This window comes from Heptranchias perlo, chromosome 12, assembly GCF_035084215.1.
Source record: "Heptranchias perlo isolate sHepPer1 chromosome 12, sHepPer1.hap1, whole genome shotgun sequence".
In the NCBI taxonomy this organism is placed as follows: Eukaryota; Metazoa; Chordata; class Chondrichthyes; order Hexanchiformes; family Hexanchidae; genus Heptranchias; species Heptranchias perlo.
In genome coordinates, this window is record NC_090336.1 from 35,136,967 (window position 1) to 35,161,078 (window position 24,112).

Genomic DNA, 24,112 nt, shown 5'->3' on the forward strand with positions numbered 1-24,112 from the left:
CTTTAGAATTGTACCATTTAGTTTATATTGCCTCTCCTCATTCTTCCTGCCAAAATATATCACTTCGTACTTCTCTGCATTAAATTTCATCTGCCATGTGTCTGCCCATTCCACCAGCCTGTCTATGTCCTCTTGAAGTCTAATACTATCCTCCTCACTGTTTACTACACTCCCAAGTTTTGTGTCATCTGCAAATTTTGAAATTGTGCCCTGTACACCCAAGTCCAAGACATTAATATGTACCAAGAAAAGCAGTGGTCCTAGTACCGACCCCTGGGGAACACCACTGTATACCTTCCTCCAGTCCGAAAAACAACCGTTCACCACTACTCTCTGTTTCCTGTCACTTAACCAATTTTGTATCCATGCTGCCATTGCCCCTTTTATTCCATGGGCTACAATTTTGCTGACAAGCCTATTATGTGGCACTTTATCAAATACCTTTTGAAAATCTATTTACACATCAACCGCATTGCCCTCATCAACCCTCTCTGTTACCTCCTCAAAAAACTCAATCAAGTTAGTTAAACACGATTTGCCTTTAACAAATCCATGCTGGCTTTCCTTTATTAATACACATTTGTCCAAGTGACTATTAATTTTATTCCGGATTGTCGTTTCTAAGACCTACCACCAAGGTTAAACTAACTGGCCTGTAGTTGCTGGGTTTATCCTTACACCCTTTTTTGAACAAGGGTGTAACATTTGCAATTCTCCAGTCCTCTGACACCACCCCCATATCTAAGGATGTTTGGAAGATTATGGCCAGTACCTCTGCAATTTCTATCCATACTTCCCTCAGCAACCTAAAAAGCATCCCATCGGACCAGGTGACTTATCTACTCTAAGTAAAACCAGTCTTTCTAGTACCTCCTCTTTATCAATTTTTAGCCCAGTCAGTTTATCAACTACCTCCTCTTTTACTGTGACTTTGGCAGCACCTTGTTCCTTGGTAAAAACAGGTGCAAAGTACTAATTTTGTACCTCAGCCATGCGCTCTGCCTCCATGCACAGATCACCTTTTTGGTCCCTAATTGGCCCCACCCTGCCTCGTACTACCCGTTTATGCTAAAGAAGACTTTTGGATTCCCTTTTATGTTAGCCGCTAGTCTATTCTCATACTCTCTCTTTGCCCCTCTTATTTCCTTTTTCATTTCTCCTCTGTACTTTCTATATTCAGCCTGGTTCTCACTTGTATTATCAACCTGACATCTGTCATATGCTCCCTTTTTTTACTTCATCTTGCTCTCTATCTTTTTTGTCATCCAGGGAGCTCTGGCTTTGGTTGCCCTACCTTACCCCCTTGTAGGAGTGTACCTATGCTCTAGCCAAACCATCTCCTCTTTAAAGGCTGCCCATTGTCCGATTACAGTTTTGCCTGCCAACCTTTGATTCCAATTTACCCGGGCCTGATCCGTTCTCATCCCACTGAAATTGGCCCTCCTCCAATTAAGTATTTTTACTCTAGATTGCTCCTTGTCCTTTCCCATAACCTACCTAAACCTTATGATACTATGATCACTGTTCCCTAAATGATCCCCCACTGACACTTGCTCCACTTGACCCACCTCATTCCCCAGAACTAGATCCAGCAATGCCCCCTTCCTCGTTGGGCCGGAAACATACTGATCAAGAAAGTTCTCCTGAACACACTTCAGAAATTCCTCCCCCTCTTTGCCCTTTATACTATTACTATCCCAGTCTATATTAGGATAGTTGAAGTCCCCCATTATAGTTCTTGCACCTCTCTGTAATTTCCTTGCAAATAGCTCCTCTATATCCTTCCCACTATTTGGTGGCCTATAGAATACACCCAGTAGAGTAATGGCGCCTCTATTGTTTCTTAACACTAACCCCTCAAGGACATCCTCTCTCTCCAGCACTGCAATATTCTCCTTAATCAATATTGTCACCACCCCCACCCCACACTCCTTTTCTTCCCGAATATTTAGTACCCAATCCTGCCCTTTTTTGAGCCAGGTCTCCGTTATCGCCACTACATCATATTCCCATGTGGCTATTTGTGCTTGCAGTTCACCACTCTTATTTACCACCCTTCATAGGTTTCGAGTGCATGTGTGTAAACACATTTCAGACCTTCTCGTTTTCTTTCTTAGTCTGATCCCACCTAATACTGTACTATTTCTAACACTAGTGCTATCAATCTCTCCCAATCGTTTGTGCATCTTGTTTCTCCATTCTAATGCCACATCTTGATGCCCATCCCACTGCCAAATTAGTTTACACCCTCCTCCACAGCACTAGTGAACCTCCTCATTGGTCCCAGCTCTGTTGAGGTGCAACCTGTCCATCTTGAACAGGACCCTCCTGCCCCAGAACCGATCCCAATGTTCCAAGAATCTGAAGCCCTCCCTCTTGCACCATGTCTCTAGCCACGCATTAACCTGCCTTATCTTCCTATTTCTGTACTCACTAGCGCATGGCATTGGGAGTAATCCAGAGATTATTACCTTTGAGGTCCTGCTTTCCAAAGAGGAAATGTCCATTTTATAGTTCAAGCATTGTATTGAGCTATTTTTTCCTTTCTGCCAAGTTGTATTTCTGGTACACTGAGCCAACAATGCATGAGCAGCAAATTAAAATGAGGCCATAAATAATGATTCTATAGCCCAAAATTGTGCATTGTGCTGCCAATTATAGTAGATTTATTTCTTTCCCTTGGCACATAGAAATTGCTTTTGGGAGGATGGCGGCATCAATGCAAGAATCAGAGATAAAATTCAGGCCTTTATTTATTTCTTTTGTTTCAACTTTGCCCTCTTCTTCCCTCCCTTACTGAAGGTGCTGAGTCCTGTTAGGGTAAAGTTTGTTGGGTGCCTACAGCCCTTCACTATTATGCCCAAGGAATCAGCTTCATATGTGAATCCAGACAGTGAGTGTTTGGAGGCTATTACTGATCTGTCTGCACATGACATCTGCAAACATATAGTTTCGAACAGTCAACATCAGAAGTAAGAACCCTGGCTGGTTTCTTCTAATCCCTAGGCTGAAATATAGAAAATAAGAGCAAGAGTAGGCCATTCGGCCCTTCGGGCCTGCTCCGCCATTCAAAACGATCATGGCTGACTCAGTACCCTGTTCCTGCTTTTTCCCCCTATCCCTTGATCCCTTTAGCATTAAGAAATATGTCTATCTCCTTCTTGAATAAATCTAATGACTTGGCCTCCACTGCCTTCTGTGGTAGAGAATTCCACAGGTTCACCGCCCTCTGAGTGAAGAAATTTCTCCTCATCTCGGTTCTAAATGGCATACCCCGTATCCTGAGACTGTGACCCCTGGTTCTGGACTCCCCAGCCATCAGGAACAACCTCCCTGCATCTAGTCTGTCTAGTCCTATTAGAATTTTATATGTTTCGATGAGATCACCTCTCATTCTTCTAAACCCTAGTGAATATAGGGCTAGTCGACCCAATCTCTCCTCATACGTCAGTCCTGCCATCCCAGGAATCAGTCTGGTAAACCTTAGGCTGGGGACACTAAGGCTAAGTGCCCCCATTGATGACTCAGCACTGTCTAGAAATCGTACCTGGGGCCTTCCTAGTCTGTCTGGTTCAGTGTAAAACCATGTGGTGCATTTACACACTGATGGAAACCTTACCTCTTTATTTTCATTCAATGTCTTCCAGAGGGCCCGTCCATTACTTTAAAGCTGTGTTATGCATGATGGGTCTTAGTGTAATTCATTGTAATAAAAGTAGAGTTGTTTACATTTTACTGGCAGATGGTTATAGGATTTATACATAAAACACTAACTATTATAGTAAAATTGCCAGTTTACCTGTTATGGATTTTCCTGTGGAGGTTTGAATCTTTTTTCTGCCTCCGGGTGACAGGAGGAGCGGGGGTTGATGGAAGAGGGGGAGGAGAAGCGGGAGTAGAGGATGGAGGTAGACTGTTGCTAGGAGTGCTCCTATGGTTTTTATCTGCTTCGTACTCAAAGGTGCGTTTTGGTTTTGGCACAGGATTCACCATGATGCCAGGCGGACACTCAGCAGGCAGTTGAGTCTTGTGGTAGGAGCTGTCAGAATTATGACTAAGCTGCTGCTGTAATGTAGTTTTCTCAATTACATGGTCAAGCTCTGGCTCTGTTACCACAGAGCTAACACTCCCTCGCTTCATTGTACTCCCAGTCTCCTTAACATCCTCTGACACACTTAGTGTGAAAGATTTCTTCCTCAGCCTTTCCCTCCCATAGCAGCTGCTGGGTAACTGGGGAAGGTCCTTGTTGGGGCTCTCTTTGAGAGCTTGCTCAATTTTCTGAATTCTGCTTAACACAGCAGAGGTCTGTTTTCGTGCGTGTTCTTTGCCACAAATATTGGACTGGTTCTTACCAAACAATCTCTCATGTCTGGCAAATGACTCTTTATCAGACGCTTCATCTTCAGTCTCAGGGTATGAACACTCTGAAAATGACCTACTCATTCTTTTGAATCCTGTTAGATCAAAGGTCTTTTCACTGCACGGTGAAGGCAGCATACTAGGGCAGCCCTCACTACCAGCCCTATCTCCTACTTTTCTCTTCTCCAGCATCAGATTCCGCCTGGGGGACATTTCCTTTCTGCATTCCCATTCTGAAATCTTCTGCCTAATGTCAACAGTCTGAGAGAGTACGCTGGCCCTGCTGAGGGAAAGGTTCCGGAGGGTAGCAGCAGTTCCCAAAGACAGCGTACTCCGGTTAAGTTGGTGGGTGCCTATCCCATCACCTGGCACCTCCTGGCATTCTTCCCGTGGTTGTTTCTGGTCTCTGATTCCTTCAACTGTGGCGCCTGGTAGGTTCTTGTCTAAGCATCCAATACTCACAGCTTTCAGTAAAGGACTTTGTGAATCAATACTACATGAATGTAAAAAACTGCTTCTTGGTGTTGCTCCTCCTGAGCCACAGTCCCTCAGACTCAGTCTAGGAGTTGAAATATGAGCATATCTATTAGACCTATAGGAGTCTTCACTGTCACTTAATGGGTATGTTGGACTTCTTACTGGCAATAAAAGTGTCGTTGGGGACGCAGAATGCCGCCTGTAATGAAAGAAAATGTCATTAAAAATGTGAAAGAGACCAGAAATGTATGTCAGGTTTATCAGACATTATTCAGTTTATGGCTACTGTTAAATGACCATTTGGTTTTATATAACATGCCTCCTGTGCAGCAAATCATCTCAGAGCAATAAAGAAGGTGACGATCTGGTGATAGCGAAGATAGGGAAATGGGTAGGGGATGGAGAAGCTAGGCTGGGGAACCAAAGGCACGGTTAAAGGATTTTGGGGAGGTTTTTGAAAGTAGGGAGGGAGTTAGCAAAGTGGAGGGAACTAGATGGAGAATTCCACAAGTCAGGAGTGTAATGGCTGAATAAGTGTCCACTGTTGTTTTGTCTTTCACTCACTCCACTGTAACGTGTGGTGGTCTAGGAGCAGTAGGTGCACGTGGGTACATAAGACAAGAAGAGATCACTAAGGTAGGAACAGGGATGTCATGGAGAGATTTTGAAATCAACAAACTGCTATTACATAAAGATAGGGCAGATCACATTAGTTAAAGAAAGAGAGATCATCCATACAGCATCTCTAAGGAGTGATCTCATCTTCTCTAAGGCAGCGTAAAAGATGCAGCTCACTCTGGACAATTAGTGTCAAAAATCTGGAGAATCAGCCTTTCAAACAACTCTGTGAGGTAAAATATTTAATTCTCCAGGTACTGCAGGTCCAAATTGAACTGAATTTGAAGCCTTGACCTTATTTTTCCCAAGACTCTTGCGCAGAATCCTGCCCATGAGGCAATTATTTTGTTGGCTTGAGAGTTGGCAATAAGAGGGAAATTAAATCGTCTTGTATTTATGATTAACATGGGGTAAATACTGCCTGAAAAAAAAAATCGGGCAGGCTCAATTATGGATGTACAATTCTCCCCACCCATTTTCCCTTTTCTGTGCTCTGTCCAGGCAACACTTTACACCCAGTGGTTGAGAAACTAGATGACCATTCCATTTTCAACATGTTGAAGTTGGTTGCTTTAGAAATTCTTTTATTGGTAATGTGCTTGCAGTGGCCATCAATGACAGGTAATTCTTGGCACTCAACTTGCTTCACAACAATATTCCACAAATATTCAAATTAGGCTCATACTCTCAGTTTACCAAGTAATCAAAGCACAACGCTTGCAAATGTCTGTGGCCCATAAGTGAGCCAATGTTAAGTCAAATTACAGTGACCATACAAAAAGCTTGATTATCTCTTCTTTATTTTTTTCTTACCAATTTTAGTCACTGAACATAAATAGCTTAATTTTACAATATTGTAAAGCATGCAAATGTTGTCAGTAAATAATCTTCCCTATGTACAGCTCTTGCCTTTCCATTTTTCACCATTCTGCATATGATCTGCCACTGACAGAAGAACACCGAATTTTTTTAGCTCAGGCTCCCAAGCCCTCCTCGAGGAACTTGAATTAAGGAGACACAGAGTCCTGGGCATCCGTGCCAGAAAGCCTGACAGGAACATCAAGTACAATGTGGAAGGAGGTGGCAGTGGCACTGAGTGCCAACACTCTCACCCCAGAACTATAGACCAGTGCCACAAGAAGTTCAATGACCTCACCAGAGCAGGGAAAGTAACACACTTCATTGCCCACCCTGGGCACCAACACACTGTTCACCCTCTTGAAGCAACACTTGTACAACTAATCAAACTAATTCTTCACAATGCTCTATGGTCAAGGGGAGGCTCTAACTTGGTATCTTGCACTATGGATACCCAGGTCTCCAAACAGCAAATACTTACAACCTTAAAACTCCTTCCTCCACTTAAACAGGGGGATATTTCCACATCTCTTACTTCAGCTCTCTATGCCACTTGGCACACACTTCTCAATTCCTAGTCTTCCCTAATTTATTCAATCTTCTTGCAGGAGAAAATGGTGCACAATGCTCATGAGAAGCCGGTCATCAGAGAGGGCATCCCCATCTTTAAGCCCCCTCACACCTTATGAGGAGAAGGTCGCGCAGCTCATGGGGAGGCACTCATTCTTGTCACGGGAGATGGCGAGGTTGCTGGGATATTGTCAGCGCCATGTTAGTGACTAGACACTTACTCTGTCACCCTGGCGTCCCGGTGAAGCACCACACAGCCACAACCTTTCACCTCTTAATCGAAAGAGGGTAATGCTTAACCATTCTTAGCTTCTATCCTCCTTTCCTGTAGATCCACCACAGGAATGGGGAGCACAGGAGAAGGAAAATGAAGATAAGGAGGAGGAAGAAGAACAGAGACACAACCACCACCTTGTCAACTATGATGAAGAGGGAGATGACGACAGTCTGCAGCCCACCCTCCATAGACCTTCCGCCCCATGTTCCTATGCCCAAAGTGCCTCCAACTCACCCCCCTGCATCATTTGCTTCCTCAATCCCAGGCACCAGTCCAGATACTTTCAGCCGGTGGCAATTAAATAGCGTTAGTGAGGATGTGGCACCTTCCCAGCTGAGGCTGAGGAGAAGGCTGCCTATGGCTTCGGAGTGGTAGGACTCAGAACTCATGGGTACACACCTGAACATCACATTTACATGCGGGATCTGAGGTCAGTCTCCAAGAAAGTGAGACAACTGACCGGTGTGACTCAAGTCTGCAGTCAGAAACAAGCAGACAGAATGGCAAAAAAAAAATCGCTATTCAAACTCTCCAGACTCTTCAGGCTCAAACTCCTCACTTCCGCCTGTAATGGCTGATTCTGCCGGCTGCTGTGCCTCATTAAATCTCGGTCTAAGTTTCTCAGAGTGCATTAGGAGTGTAAAAGCAGGAAACTCGAAGCTGCTGTACTACCGGCCCTTATTCCCACACATTGAGATCAGTCAGGACACAAAGGGTGGATCACGCAAAGCTACAAAAAGCATGAGGGAATTCGGTGGGGGGAAAAGAGTTTTACTGGCTGAAATTGGGCAGAAACAGTTTCTGGCCACGATTCCTCTCTGAAGAAAATTCCTGCACTGTTTGCATAATAGGCTTAGATTTTCAGGTAAAAAGTGGTCATAAACAATTGGGGAAAGGGGCGGAGGTCCAGAATGTGGACTCTCCACACGTTTAGTGTATCACGTGGGTTTCCAATTCTGGTTTTCACAGGCACAGGAAGCTCGCCCCAAAACAGGCTGGAGCTTTATTTTAACATGCTGAAGCCCTGGTGACATAATTAGGATACGTACACTATTTTCCAGCATTCCTGCGTGCATCACACTGATTCACGTTTCTGCCCACTGAAAGTTGGCTTTGAAGATTGCTGGGCTGTATAGAGCTGTATACGGAGATTGACTTTGCCTGTCTGAAGATTGCTCTGAGCATTTTCAGACCATTTCTGAATCTTTTTTTCTTGAATTTCAGCAGTTCTTATTTAGATAGTCAGGAGCTACTTTAATAAATGTTTTGGCACCACCATTTTATGCCAGCAATTGTGGCACAATGAGTTTTCCCATGGGAACTCTCCTTTACTTGTGCTTTTTGGGGAAGGAGAAGCAGTAGGGGGATACCAGGCAGACCAGGCTGCACCAGTAGCACTCTAAGTCCACCTGCCAGTGCCTCATACCCGTCTGCACAGATAGAAGCACACATACCTTGCTTTGTCATTGGATTAGTGAATGTGGAGGCTGTGACAGCATACCTGATGGCACAAATGCTCTATGTGAAGGCCTGGCTAACCTCAATGTTGGATATTTTTTTCAGAAGTATCCCAACTACAGTCTTTCATGCTTGAAGTGGAACTAGATGAAAAGAGGCATGCCAGGGAGATCAACTGCCAGCAAAGCATTGTTTGCCACACCTTCCAACATGCCATCAATCAGATCTGGCACATATAACTAGAAACAACTGTGGGAACTGGTTTTACAAGCTTCACGTCAAGAGAGCCAAATGCAGGGATGTGCCATATGCTGCAAGATCACTTGCAACGTCATTGCACTACAGGCCTGGCAAAGCCAATGGCAGTAATGAGCAACTACATCCTAAAATCTGTCTCCCACCCCTTGTAAACATACAAGGTCATCCTATGGGGAGGATGCTGTGGAGTGGCAAACAGGGCCACCATCCTCACTATGACCTCGTGAGGTACTGTCTCCACTTCACAAGCCAGCAAACAGGGGGTCAGATGCTGGCTGCTTTTCAACTTGCCTGAAGGCTATTTTTACCTGTCTATTCTTTCCCCACATGTGAAACATCAGGAAGCCTAGAGCAAGAAAAGGCCATTTGATCCATCTAGCCCTTTCCATACAGATTTTTTGTGTATGATTATTCTATTATAGACTTCATCCTCCTGCCTCCAACTGTTGATTCACAACATTGAAGGAACACAAGTTTCTTCTCCTACCTCTCCTTGGAAAAGTAAATCAGAGCTTCAATGTCTGCATGAACCTCAATCCACTTCTCAACAAATATCGATCCAGCTCACTTAAAAGCTGTCAAGTGAGCCCTGTATTAATGAGCAATGAGGAGAGAAGTTAGGAGAAATAGATGTATGCAGAATTTTTAGAGAATGCTTTGCCAGAGAGTGACTGAGACAGAGACCATTGGATCTTTTAAGGGAAAAGTGGATGAACATTTGAAGCAGAAACAGATATAGGCCTAGGGGAGAGAACAGGTCAGTGGTATTGTTTTGGATTACTTTTTGGAAAGCCAGCACAGACACAATAGGATTACAGTCCTCCTTCTGTGCTGTAAAATTCTATGGGTTCTGTCTACTATCCTGTGGGGGAAGGGAGGAACCCTTTTTCCTAATCTCTAACCCCGTTTTCGAAGCCAATGACTTTCTTACCTTCAATACAGAACCGGCCTAAATGACAAAGCATTAGGTTATTATTAATTCCTTATTATAGATTTGTAGCCATTAACTATAGAGTTAAATTGTATGAGAACATAAGAAATAGAAGCAGGAGTAGGCCACCCGGCCTCTCGAGCCTGCTCCGCCATTCAAAAAGATCATGGCTGATCAACGTCATTTTTCTGCACTATCCCCATATCCCTTGATGCCTTTAATATCTAGAAATCTATCGATCTCTGTTTTGAATGTACTCAATGACTGAGCCTCCACAGCCCTCTGGGGTAGAGAATTCCAAAGATTCACCACCCTCTCAGTGAAGAAATTTCTCCTCATCTCAGTCTTAAATGGCCTACCCCTTACTCTGAGACTTTGACCCCTGGTCCTAGATTCCCCAGCCAGGGGAAACATCCTCCCTGCACCTACCCTGTCAAGCCCTGTAAGAATTTTGTATGTTTCAATGAGATCACCTCTCATTCTTCTAAACTCTAGAGAATACAGGCCTAGTCCACTCAATCTCTCCTCATACGACAATCCCACCATCCTAGGAATCAGTCTGGTGAACCTTTGTTGCACTCCTTCTATGGCAAGTATATCCTTTCTTAGGTAAGGAGACCAAAATTGTACACAATACGCCAGGTGTGGGCTCACCAAGCTCCATATAATTGCAGTAAAACATCTTTACTCCTGTAGTCAAATCCTCTTGTAATAAAAGCCAAAATACCATTTGCCTTCCTAATTGCTTGCGGCAACTGCATGTTAGCTTTCAGTCACTCATGTACAAGGACACCCAGGTCCCTATGAACATCAGCATTTACCAATCTCTCACCATTTAAAAAATACTCTGCATTTCTGTTTTTCCTACCAAAGTAGATAACTTTACATTTTTCCACATTATATTCCATCTACCATGTTCTTGCCCATTCACTTAGCCTGTCTATATCCTCTTGAAGCCTCTTTGCATCTTCCTCACAACTCACATTCCCACCTAGTTTTGTGTTATCAGCAAACTTGGAAATATTACATTTGGTCCCCTCATCCAAATCATTGATATAGATTGTGACTAGCTGGGGCCCAAGCACTGATCCCTGCTGTACCCCACTAGTCACAGTCTGCCAATCTGAAAAAGACCTGTTTATTCCTATTCTCTGTTTTCTGTCTGTTAACCAATTCTCAATCCATGCCAATATATTACCCCCAATTCCATGTGCTCTAACTTTGTTCACCAACCTCCTGTGTTGGACCTTATCGAAAGCCTTCTGAAAATCCAAATACACCACATCCACTGGTTCCCCCTTATCCATTCTATTAGATACATCCCCAAAGAACTCCAATAGGTTTGTCAAACATGATTTCCCTTTCATAAATCCATGTTGACTCTCCCAAATCCTATTATTATTTGCTTAGTGTCCTGTTATCACATCCTTTATAATAGATTCTAGCATTTTCCCTACTTCTGATGTCAGGCTAACATGACTGTAGTTCCCTGTTTTCCCTCTCCCTCCTTTCTTAAATAGTGAGGTTACATTTGCCACCCTCCAATCTGCAGGAACCATTCCAGAATCTATAGAATTTTGGAAGATGACAACCAATGAATCCACTATCTCTATAGCCACCTCTTTCAGAACCCTGGGATGTAGATCATCAGATCCTTGGGATTTATCGACTTTCAATCCCATTAATTTCTCTCATACTATTTTTTTTTTTACTAATACTAATTTCTTTCAGTTCCTCATTCTCGCCAGACCCTTGGTTCTCTAGTATTTCTGGGAGGTTTTTTATGTCTTCTTCCGTGAAAACAGACACAAAGTATTTGTTTAATTTTTCTGCCATTTCCTTATTCCCCATTATAAATTCTCCCGTCTCTGTCTGTAAGGGACCCACATTTGCCTTTGCCAGTCTTTTCCTTTTTACACACCTATAGAAGCTTTTACAGTCCGCTTTTATGTTTCTTGCTAGTTTACTCTCATATTCTATTTTCCCTTTCTTTATCAATTTCTTGGTCCTCCTTTGCTGAGTTCTAAATGCTCCCAATCCTCAGGCTTACTGCTTTTTCTGGCAAATTTATATGCCTCTTTCTTTGATTTAATACTATCTTTAATTTCTCTTGTTAGCCATGGTTAGACCACTTTTCCTGTTGGGTTTTTGTGCCTTAAAGGAATATATATTTGTTGCAAATTATATATTAATTCTTTAAATGTTAGCCATTGCCTGTCTTACCGTCATATCTTTTAACATAGTTCCCCAATCAACCACAGCCAACTTGTGCCTCATACCTTTGTAGTTTCCTTTGTTTAGATTTAAGACCCTAGTTTCGGATTGAACTACATCACTTTCGAACTTAATGAAGAACTCTATCATATTATGGTCACTCTTACCTAAGGGCTCCTTTACAACAAAATTATTAATTAGCCCTTTCTCATTGCACAATACTTGGTCTAAAATAGCCTGTTCCCTAGTTGGTTCCTCAACATACTGATTTAGAAAACCATCTCGTACACATTCCAGGAATTCGTCCTCCGCAGTATTAGTGCTAATTTGGTTTGCGCAATCTATATGTAGATAAAGTCCCCCATGATTACTGTATTACCTTTGTTACATGCACTTCTAATTTCCTGCTTTATACCGTGCCCTACATTACCACTACTGTTTGATGGCCCATAAACAACTCCCACCAATGTTTTCTGCCCCTTGCTGTTTCTTAGCTCCATCCAAACTGATTCTACATCTTGATCTTCTGAGGCAAGATCCTTTCTCACTATTATACTGATCTCATCCTTTATTAACAGCGTTACCCCACCTCCTTTTCCTTTTTGCCAGTCTTTCCTAAATGTAGAATATCCTTGAATATTCAGTTCCCAGCCTTGGTCACCCTGCAGCTGCGTGTCTGTAATGGCAATTAGATCATACCCATTTACTTCTATTTGTGCCGTCAATTCTTCTACCTTGTTGCGAATGCTGCGTGCTTTCAGATAAAGTGCATTTAATTTTGCCTTTTTAACATTTTTTTCTATTTTGACCTTATTTACCGCTGGCCTTTGTTTTCACTGCCTTCCAATTTCACTTACTACTTTTCTGCCACCCACTTCCAGCTTTGTTACTCTCCCTTCTGAATCTCCTCTCAGGTTCCCATCCCCCTGCCAAGTTAGTTTATACCCCCCCCCCACCCCACCCAGTACAGTTTTATGTTTATTGGATAATACTGTGGTTGATTTCTTGAAATGTGTTTGGCAAAACAATGCACTTTATTAGTAGCCATAGTCAACATTGGCAGAAGACTATGTTATTGTAAGCACTGACTTTTTAACATATGATTTTATGATGTATACAAAAACTCTGCAGTTTTGGGAGTGTTTGTGCAATCTGACTTCTTGATGTCTCTTTAGCTATCTTGTTTTGATTTTTCTAGAAAGTTATTCTCTTTGTTATCATGCTTCTTAAATTAGCAGTAAGCCTCTGGTCCAGTACCCTATATGTTTATCCTGTGACTTCCAATCACAAGATGGTGACATGGAGCCCCATATCCATTTGATGGTAGGATTCACTCATTGTGAATTATTTTAGTTCTTAACCAAACTGTTGGATGGTGTGCAGTACAGTAGTTCTTGAGGCAGGGGAACCAAACATCATGTGGATCACTCTGTTATGTCATTACAATCATGAAGCTGGATTAGTAGCGGTCATTGGAAAAGTCAACAGTGCAAATCATCCCATTTTGGGCAGAAGTAGCAATTTCCTCAGAGTGATTTCCAACCACCACCATCCATTACCCATTGAGGTCATAGCCATGCTTAATCTCAACATTACCACTATGCGTCCCAAAACCATTATTACCTGCTATGGCCCTACAATTGATAACAAGTATCTGCTGGAAAGTTATTTTGTGATTTTGATATATATCCATGAAACAACTTTGTTATAGGATACATGAAAGTATTTTCTATAAATTAAAATTTAAAATTTTTCATCTGAAATGAATCACGGAAAATGGGAGCGATTTTAACTGGGAACGGGTTTCAGGTAGGTGGGGAAGGGCAGGTCAAGTGTCAAACCCGCCCAACGTCATGAGTCTGAGGCCTTGGGTGATGGGTGAGTGGGAACAAAGGTGATCCAAGCATTTTATAACAGAGACATTACAAGATAATCAAACAGAGGGTGCAAAAAAAGGATGTGGATGATTTGGGGACTAAGAGTAGAAGACCAGCAGGAGTTGTAAGAATGATGTTATCAGTTCATAGTTCTGTATCAACCTAGTGTCAGGATGTGGCCCCTCCTTGACTAGACGGAACCACTCGAATAATCTTTTTAACTTTCTCTGAACTCATTGCTAATTATCAAATAAGCTGAAATATGTGTTGAGCCTGTTGTCATTTCTTGTGCCAAGTTTGCTGTACAGCCATGTTCACTACCAAATGGGCCAGCCCTAAGACATTCATGTTTCTATATGTCTGTGAGCAGTAATGGGCCATCACTGAGATGAAAAAAAAACTTTGAGCTTGCCCTATGCTACAATAAATATCAGAAAAAAATGATAAAAGAATAATGACTGAGATTAGTTTCTTTGCCAGATCTTTGTGCTTCTTTGCTCTGATAATGAAATTACCACTCCCAGATCACAATCACACTTTTCCTGGACCAGGCAGACATCCTTGCATGTTTGCCTTTACTTTGGTCAGTTTTTTTACGTTTTCTATCATGCCCTTGATGTGTTAAAGAAACTGACAAAGGTATGGAAGCAAAGAAATTGTTGTGATGTCATTTTGCCCAATAATAAAGAAATGGAATTTATAAAGTACGTTCCAAACACTTGGTCAAGTCTGTGATGTAAATTAACTGGTACACTCAATTCCCAGCAGCACTTTGAATTCCACAAACACAAGGCGCCATTTTAGAATTAAAACTGTCCAAAATCTCTCTTGATTTGGCAGTTTTCCCTATTTCTTTCTGTGGCTAACTTGGCCACATTTTCTTATCTAACTTGCTAGTAACATTGCAAACATAGCAAGAAGATTTCTTCTGATCATTACTTTCTAATGAGATTGCCAACACTGAGATTAGAGTAAAAAAGAAATCTCCCCACTATGTCTACAAACAGGTATTTCCAGACATGTCACACAACTCGGAAAATGAGAGGAATTGTTTACCTCTACCGCAGTAGAGGTTTGTTTTGAATTCGCCATGTTCTTTAGTGTCATCAACATAAATAGGATCCCACTGAGATACAAACATACCCTGGTGAAATAAATTCAAATAATTACATTCAAAATGCATTACTGTTTCAAGAGTTGATTCTTTCAGCATATTATTTCATTTACTTTGGAAACTAATTGACACTGTCGGGGCAATTTTAACCTAACCTGCCCGTCAGGAAACTGACTGGATTGGTGCAACGCTGGTTTTGGAGAGTCAATGGAGAGTATTTTTGGGTACGGTGTAAACCCAGCGTTCCATCTGATCCCATGGGTTTCCTGCCTGGCAGGTTAGGTTAAAATCATCCCCAATGTTTTTATACAATTGATTCTCTGATTTAAGAGGGTCGTGGTTTTGGTTATTTTAGATTTTTATTTGTATTTATAACCTTGTTCCTTTCTATTTAACTCTTTAGATATTGATGAATTCTTTTCTCCATCATCTGCACATTTCATTTTTTAAAAAACTTTTTCACTATTCGTTGTTGTAAAATGTTAATTTTGTCCCTTTTTATTCTAAAATGTTGCACCTCAGTCGCCTGTTGATCGCTGGCCTCTAGGGTTGTTATGGTAGCAGAGAGTTTTACATTTTAAAAATCCAAAATGGTTGTGCACTTTATTGCAGAGAAAATTGATTAAATAAGCCAGGCCAACAGATTTCAATTTTTAAAAATATTTCTGGATTTCAGTGGCTACTCTGAGGCTTTGGAAATGCTACGCTGCAGCGGGCCTTTGAAGCTTCAGTTCTCACTCTCGGAAGACTGCCTAGTACAGGCCTTGGTGCCCTACAAAAGTATGCCAATAATTTCATAGCCAGCAGATCAGCTGGGTTCATGAACACATTTTTGTGGCAGACAGAAGTCCACCATGCTGGAGATGCAAACCACTCTTGCAAAAGTGGACAACCTGGGCCCCTATGTCATGCAACGTGAATCTAATGAAGCTACTTGCAACAGCTAACAAACTGACTATTGTTAACACCAGTTATCATAAGTATCCAAAACTTAGGCTTGTTAGTTTGGCTCAGTTGGTAGTACTCCTTGCCTCTGAGTCAGAAATTGTTGGTTCAAGCCCCACTCTAAGACTTCAGTGCACAATTTAGGCTGATATTTCAGTGCTGCATTGTCATAGGTGCTGTTTTTCAAATGAGGCATTAAACTAAGGACCCCCTCATCTGTTAAGGTGAATGTAAAAGATCTATGATGCTATTCGAGGAGGAGCAGGAAGTTCTCCTCATATCGTAGCCATCCTAGCCAAGATCACTCCATCACTCTCATTATCAAAAACAGATTGACTGGTCTTTCTCTCATTTGCTGTTTGTGGGATGTTACTGTGTGCAAATTTGCTGCTATGTATGTCCATGTAACAATACGATTACACTTCAAAAGTGATTCATTGTTTGCAAAGACCTTTGGAATGTCTTTAGAACATGATATAAATGCATGTTCCCTCTTTCTTAGGCTGTACAAAAGTGCTGAAGACAAATGTAGGTTCGAGTCCTGCTGCACTCATTTCATTATCTATGCTGCATTGAGCTGAGAGGCATCAAATGGGAACTAAAGCAGCTCCTAGCAAGGAGGTAGGAAAACAGGAGAGAATCACATCTGGAGGCCTGTGGTGCCTCCTGGCAGCTATCAACAGGGGCCATTGTCAGTGAGAAGTCTGTGGCCTTGCCCCCTTGACTGAAAGCGTCAGACCAGTTGGGTGAACAAAGTGGGATAAAATACAGAGACAAGAGAGTCATTTATCTATGTACTCTCTTTAAAAATTAGGTTAAAAAATGCAAACCTTAGATCCCTTCAATATTATAGCAACAATAGTCTGTTATCAGGTGGAATTGAAGACAATCTCAGTATTCAGATATTGAACATGAGTCACTCAAGCTCTGTAATTTCATGGTTTTTGATGTCATCTGCACCCCACATTTGGAATACTGTCTTGTAATGTAATTCATTTCATTTGAAACTCTCAGTTTATATTGTTATCCTATTAAGTTTGCATTCTGCCGGTACTAAAGCCTGCGGTCCTTCTTGTAACTAAGTCCTTTGAACAGTTCTAATAGCGCCTCCCACCTGAGGCCACTTTTTATTGGAAAACCCCTCACAATAAAGTTAATAGATGGTAGAAAGAAAGGCGAATGACCACCCATATGCTGCATGAGTGCAGACTTCTGAGATGGGATTTCTCCACTTCACAGCTCTGCACAATTCAGAAAATTTCCGCAGAGGATTCTGTTTGCTTGTAACCCAGTGAAATGTTGAGGTTTTCTTTAAATGGAACACAATAGAACGCATAACTACATCAAAAGATGGTTACCAATATTTGTAAAACATCTCAAACTTTATAAAGCAGTTGAGGTAAGTAAATCTGAATGTCCTATTAGCCTTATTTTGGATATTAATAAAACGGATGATATTTTTATAGTATATAAACGTTGAAAGATAACTAGGCTTTTCTAAAAATATACAATTTCTTTTTAATCGCCTTACTTTGATGTGTGTCAAATTCAAAGTCTAACTTTCCATTAGGCTGAATTGGACCCTAGAACCATTACATTTTCAAGCACAGAGAAAGGTCATTCAGCATAGATTGCCTGTGCTGCTCTCTGAAAGACCTGTCCACTTAGTCCTATTCCCTCTCCCTATCTGATGCCTGGCAGATTTCTGATCAGGCATTCCACATATTAACAACCCTCTCAGTAAAAAAAAAACTTTCAATCTTTCCCTTTGCTCTTTTGGTAATAATCTAACTATTTATGAATGATTAAAATTCAGATATTTGAAAACATCCATATTTGGCCCAATTCAGTCCCAAATGCCTCTTTAAATAAACAGTCACACAGATGTCCTCTAAATCTGCTGGGTTTCTGTACATGTTACCAACTAGCTGCAAACATTTGGTGCTTTATATGTGAAGATTTAGTGTTTTAGTCCAATGTCTTAGAAAGTTTAGTAGCTGGTGTTGGGAGCCAAGCATGTTAATTTTTTTTCACAGACATCTACTGGGGGTTGTGGCTTTGATTCCTTCAGGTCTCTTGGGGAGGAGAGTGCATTTCATTCCAATTTCTGGCAGCCTATTAATGGGAATGGAAGCAACTATTCCCTGGCAGGTGAGTGCTAACCATGAGATTTTTTTTAAACTGCAAATGCTGAAAATCTGAAATAAAAGGAGAAAATGTTTGAAATGCACAGCAGATCCATCAATATCTGAAAACAGAAAAAGTAACTAAAATTTTTGTCACCTTTTATCTAAATCTTTTATCAGAACTAATGAAAGGTCTCTGCTCAAAACAATCTGTCTTTTCTGCTGATGGACTTGCTGTGTATTTCCAGCATTTTCTGTCTTATTAATAAGCATGCATTGGACCATTAGAAACTTCATGGAAGGCTATCTACTTACTATCATTATGGTCCTTTTATTCAAACTTTAGATGCAAACTTAGAACATCTGAATTCTGGTCCATCCAAACCTAAGGTGTTCTTAATAGCTCAACCCAATCATGGATTCCTCCATGATCACCATCACTGGCTTTCTACAATTAGCTGGATGAGTCAGTCTGTATTTGTATCCCCACCTTCCCAAGCAAAGTCTAGCCAGGCCAAGAGCAAATGAAATGCACCCAATTGAAGTAAGTAAGTTGCAGTAATGGACAACCTTGCAACATAAATCTGAAATAAAAGGAGAAAATGCTTGAAATACACAGTCGATCCATCAATATCTGAAAACAGAGAAGGTAAGTAACATTTTTGGGTAGAGTAGAGACCGTTTATCACAACTAATGAAATTGAGAGCATCTACTGCTTGGGCCATTGCCTTTCTCCAGTAATGTTTAATTAGGGAGGACCTGCACTATGGACGACCTTAGGTGGGATGTTGTAATTAATATTCCATTTAGAAAGCTAATTGCTGTAAAATTTGATATGATGATCATCCTGCATTGACTCGATAATGGAGCATCACTTCATTGACAAACAATGACCGAAACATAGGATCTATTTCTGAATGTAGAAATCACACCATAAATTTATGATTTATGCATTAAATGGTGGTATAAATTAAGAGGATGATTTTTTTTAAGTGGCCGGTAAGCATACTGTACTATTAATGCAGGTAGATAATATATTTACATAGGCAGAGGGTGTGCCAACTGTAATCGCTACGTGCTTCCAATTTTCTCTATTGTTTCAAAGAGTAGAGTTAAAGCTAATGCAAAACAGGTACAAACCACAGCTCCGCGATGTGAAATTGTGTTTTTTGTGAACAACCCTGGAGACAAATGGAGTCTTGTCTCCAAAATCTTTTGCCCGGCAATCCCCAGGGACAAGGTGTTTTTATATTTTTTTAAAAACCATTCCCACTCGGTGAGATGTTCGAACACATCTTCATTGCCAGTAGGAAACATGATTAAGTCCTCCAATGGAATAGGGCACAAAAAATGTTTGCTGGCAAACTCTACATTCTTCCCATCTTTGAAGCCCGTAATAACCTTTATTATCTTAGCAAAATATAGCCAAATGGGAGCTGCTCTGATTCGGGCTCACTACAGATACATTTGTCTTGTGTGCAATGCACAAGACTGCATCCATGGCAACCTCTCGCGCCCTATGAAACAAAACATAATGGCTCAGAAATTGCTCCGAGTGACGAACCAACAGTGTTCGTCGTTCCATAGATTTATACTAACCCACTAACTTACCGCGGTCTTTACTGGGTGCACTTCCTCTAGTAGGAAGTGGAGAGGAGCCCAGCGTTAACTCCAGCGAATCTAGGACCCACGGGTGAAGTGAGGGGATCACTCTCTCTCCTCGACCAATCAGATTGCAGCATTTTTGACAAACTGCGAACAGCTTCTGCAAGCTGGAACGTAAAATCCACTAACAACGGTGAGCGCTGTTGAGCTCACCGTTATTTTTTAAGCAATTTCTGGACCCAATGTTATGCATGAAATAATCTTGGATAGTGAGCCACAGGGTGCACAATGAACATTTTTATCAATGAGGTATGGACCACAAATAGTACTGGATACCACTATGCATTCCTGAACCCTCCAACTAACAGAAAATACCACAACAGACAATAAGACTTAGGCTGAAAACTATGCATCAAGTTTATTAAGAAATAAGATTAACAGAAGGAAGATTAAAAACAGCAGAATTGGCTCAATTACAATACACAGTGTGTCTCCCAAAACAATAAAACTAAAGGACTCTTTAGTGGTTCTCTGCTATACTTTTGCTAATTGACCACGGTCTTTCATGAAATTTTTTTATGTGATAAAAAGACCACACAGAGGGGGAAAAATCAATAGGTCCTATTATTGGGCGTAGGTAGCGTGATCCCCTATTATCCCACAACCAATGGCCCCTGTGCGGGCAGGATGAAAGCCTCGTCCGGCCTCAGTACTCACTGTTAAGCTGCGTTGAAATCCAGGCCATGCACATCACACTTTCCACCAGCAGGGGGAGCCCCAATCTCTTAAAGGCAGGCGGTCTCTTAAAATCTCTTAAAGATAACTGGTACCTGTTATTTGCTAAAAAAAATAACAGTCTGCTGTTTGCATGAAGTCTGAACGGAGATCAGACATTGCACATATAAAACACAGATGCAGGTCCCAGCCCCAGTGTTTACACACTGATGAGTTTTGTTAAAACATTGAATAAATCCCACATCCTCCAATCTGCATGCCAGACCTCACCAATCTGCCGATCTTGTTTGTACCAGGCCTGCGAGAGTGCATGCACCAAGGTTCTCCGATGATGCACTAGAGGCCTTGGTGCAAGAGGTGGACAGAAGGAGGGGCATCCTACATCTGCGCGGGGGGTGGGGGGGCAAGAGGGCCTCCAGACATATGCCCAAAAGGCAGTGGGAGGCAGCGGGGGACGAAGTTAATGCCAGGCGCACAGCAGCACGAACATGGATGTAGTGCAGGAAGAAGTTCAATGCTTTGACATGAGTGGTCAAGGTGAGTGAGGTCAACTGTCAAGTGGCGTCTCCTAACAACTGCACCACGCACTACACCCCCCATCACCCACATATCAACAAACTCTTTCCATCAGTACTCAACTCTGCCAATCAGATGCTTCCTCTCACCCTCACACATTACCACGGTTGCAAGCCGCCGACCCACAACTCACAGGCCACACACACTGGCAGATATTCAACCATGACAGGCACATTACCCTGACACACGTCCTGCTTTCTTGCAGGAGAAGGTGGCGCATATCAGGAGGCAGCAAATGGCAATGGCATTTAGCCCCTCGAGCCTGTTCCACCATTCAATGAGATCATGGTGGACCTGGACCTAACTCCATATACCAGCCGTAGCCCCTTATCCCTTAATACCCTTGGTTCACAGAAATCTATCAATCTCAGATTTAGAATTCACAACTGAGCTAGCATCAACTGCTATTTGCAGAGGAGCGTTCCAAACTTCTCCCACCCTTTGCATGTAGCAGCGTTTCCGAACTTCACTCCTGCACTTCTTGGGTCTAAATGTCCCTGCGTCCTAGTATTCAAGTATAGGAGACCTCAAAACAGTTACAAACGCATCAGCAGCAAGAAGCACAATAATCCAGCAACTAACCTGTAAATCCTGCGTGGTCCCTTTAAATAGCGCTGGTGGGGGGGGTGCTCCAGGCACACTAAGACACGTTCAGATGGTCGTGTTTCGGACTGTGCGTTGAATTGCACATTAAGTGCCAAAATGGTGTCTATCACTTTAAATCAGCGTTGCACACTGACTGTATCAATTTTCTCCTTACTTTACATGCAGCTGGTGTTCGGTATTTGCGCATGCGCTAATTCCTATACCAAGATGGCGTTCGCGCACGTCACGCTGGAAACGTGCGTGCGAGGCCGCGTAGTGCTGAAACAACAGGCGCTACACGGCCCAATTTAGCGCCCAGATTTCTTCAAATAGCCTCCAGCCCATAAAGAAGGTATAGCAAGAAGGGAACTGACCATCAAAGATTCCATTCCCAGTTATAGCTCTTCCTTCCCCTTGATCCATGTTAGTACAAAGGAAGAAAGGCAGAATCATTCACAATTAATCAAAACTATCCCCTATGAAACACCTTTTGCAGCGAAGTCTCATCATTTAAGTCGGGTTTTCACAGGCAACAAGGTGGTTTCTTGGGTACCAGACAAGCAACTCCAACACCTTCAGATCACAGTCAAACTGCAAAGGGAAGATCTTAACTCCCTCCGCCTGGCAGAACCAGGGCTGTAGTGGAGTTAAAATTGAGGTGGCTGACTGGGCGCTCCATTCCTGCTGTGCCGCTATTTTTCCCGGGCCATCCATTAGGCGGCCCAGCTGTACCAGCGGGGAGTTTCATTAATCTGTGTCGAATGGGGGTGCTATGATGTGAATAGGACCCCGATGCAATTTGAACAGCCCACTGGATGGAGCATGCACATGCTACTCAGTAAAACCTAGCAGGCATGAGGAACTGGCCTGAAAAGGTAATTGTTAAAATTATTTTTGTTATGGCCAGGTGGAACAGGAGTGCTCGCCATACGTATATTAATGAGAATCGGCTCTTGAAACGGACAGGGCCTTCTACCTGAGGGATTGGGCAGCCAAACCACCTGCTCTGCTGGCTGGCTGCCTGACAGTTAAAATCTACCCTCATCAAGAGTCTTGCTCACAGGACACTCTGGTGACACAAATGCAGAGAGGCTTGGTTACATCATTCTGATAATCACTGCTATTGGAAAAACTTCATTTCAGGCTCCGCATAGTAAACACATTACATATTTCAGTGCGAGTTCAACTATGCGGAGACTGCAGCAGACGCCCACTTTCACAACATCCTGTACTCAGTGGAAAAGCTCAATCACCTGAGCCTTTAAGATTTGAAATTTACCATTCCAACTAATATCTTAAAAATCCTAGGTTATAAATTGCTGTGTGGGTTACATAAATCAATGTTTCTAAAAGGCTTTCGATGCGTAAACTGGTATTGCATGAAAGCTTAATTGTGTATGTGTATCAGATAACTTCACGTAATCTATTATGTAATTATTAACCATGGGGCAATTTATGACCTACTTCAACAAGCTGCAGATTTCAACAACAAATTTATATAGTGTCCCTCACATAACAGAGTGTCTCAGAGCACTTTGCTTTGAGGAGGAGGGTGGTGAAGAAAGTGGAGGGGGTTGCTGAAAGCACAGTTGAAGAGATAGCTTTTAAAGAAACTTTTGAAGGAACTGAGAGACGTAGCAAGGTAAAGTGGATCTAGAAGAAGCTTTCAAAAAGCAGAGGCATAACGACTGAAAGGTTGGCCTTCGGTGGGGGAGAGGAGGGACTAGGAAGATCCCCAGAAATTGCATCATCAAGTGTTAGAGAGACTAAAGTGGAGATTTTAAATCCCTTCGCCCGAAGGAAATGGGGCAAAAGCAGAGTTAAAATCAGGGTGATCGACTTACAGCCCCATTCCTGCTATGCCACAATTTCTCCTGGGGCTTTCCGCTTTGTGGCCCAGATGCCAGTCGACTGGGTGGAGCATATGCCATGAGCACTCTGCTCCGTGAAATCTGGCGGGCAAGAGGAACAGGCCTGAAAAGACAAGTGTTAAAATTATCTTTGCGGGGCCAGGAGCAACAGGAGAGCTGTTCCAGGCTCCACAAGAATAATGCGGGCTGCTGCCGCCACAGGCTTCCGAGCTGGTCGCCCAATAGTTAATATTTACCCTTAGGACTGCTTATCTGTCTGGAGAGTTGAAGCCACCACAGTTGTAAATTGGCTGTGTTCCAACCCAGAGGGGAAACTGAGGTCTGATATATTCTTAGAGCCTCTCGTCCCACTTTCCAAATGCTTCATCAGTTCATACCGACAACCTCCAATCCCAGTGGCAAAAAAAAAAGTTGATTTTTCTTGTTAAACTCTGACAAGTTGACACATGGGTTGAGATGCTGATGTTCACCATAAACCACTGATAATTGACCCTTATGCCTTCTGAAAGTACACCTCTTCTTCAACAGTGCAATAGCTTTCATGGACTATATTTTCTTCCATTCATCAATGTTAGCAAAATGCTTTATTGGAGGATGAAATCAAGTAGTAATGGAACAAAATACCATAGGCACACAAACAAGGCTAAGTTACAGTGT

The 24,112-nt window shown here is 42.3% G+C and overlaps 1 protein-coding gene across 3 annotated transcripts in view; it reads right to left on the reverse strand.

Moving 5' to 3' along the window:
- dennd2b (DENN domain containing 2B) overlaps positions 1–24,112 on the reverse strand; it is a 378,850-nt gene that overhangs the window by 140,934 nt on the left and 213,804 nt on the right. For all 3 annotated transcript variants that reach the window (XM_067993945.1, XM_067993943.1, XM_067993944.1), the window contains exon 3: positions 3,800–5,035. In XM_067993945.1, the coding sequence (XP_067850046.1) occupies positions 3,800–5,035 (1,236 nt within the window). The remainder of the gene's footprint in view (positions 1–3,799; positions 5,036–24,112) is intronic.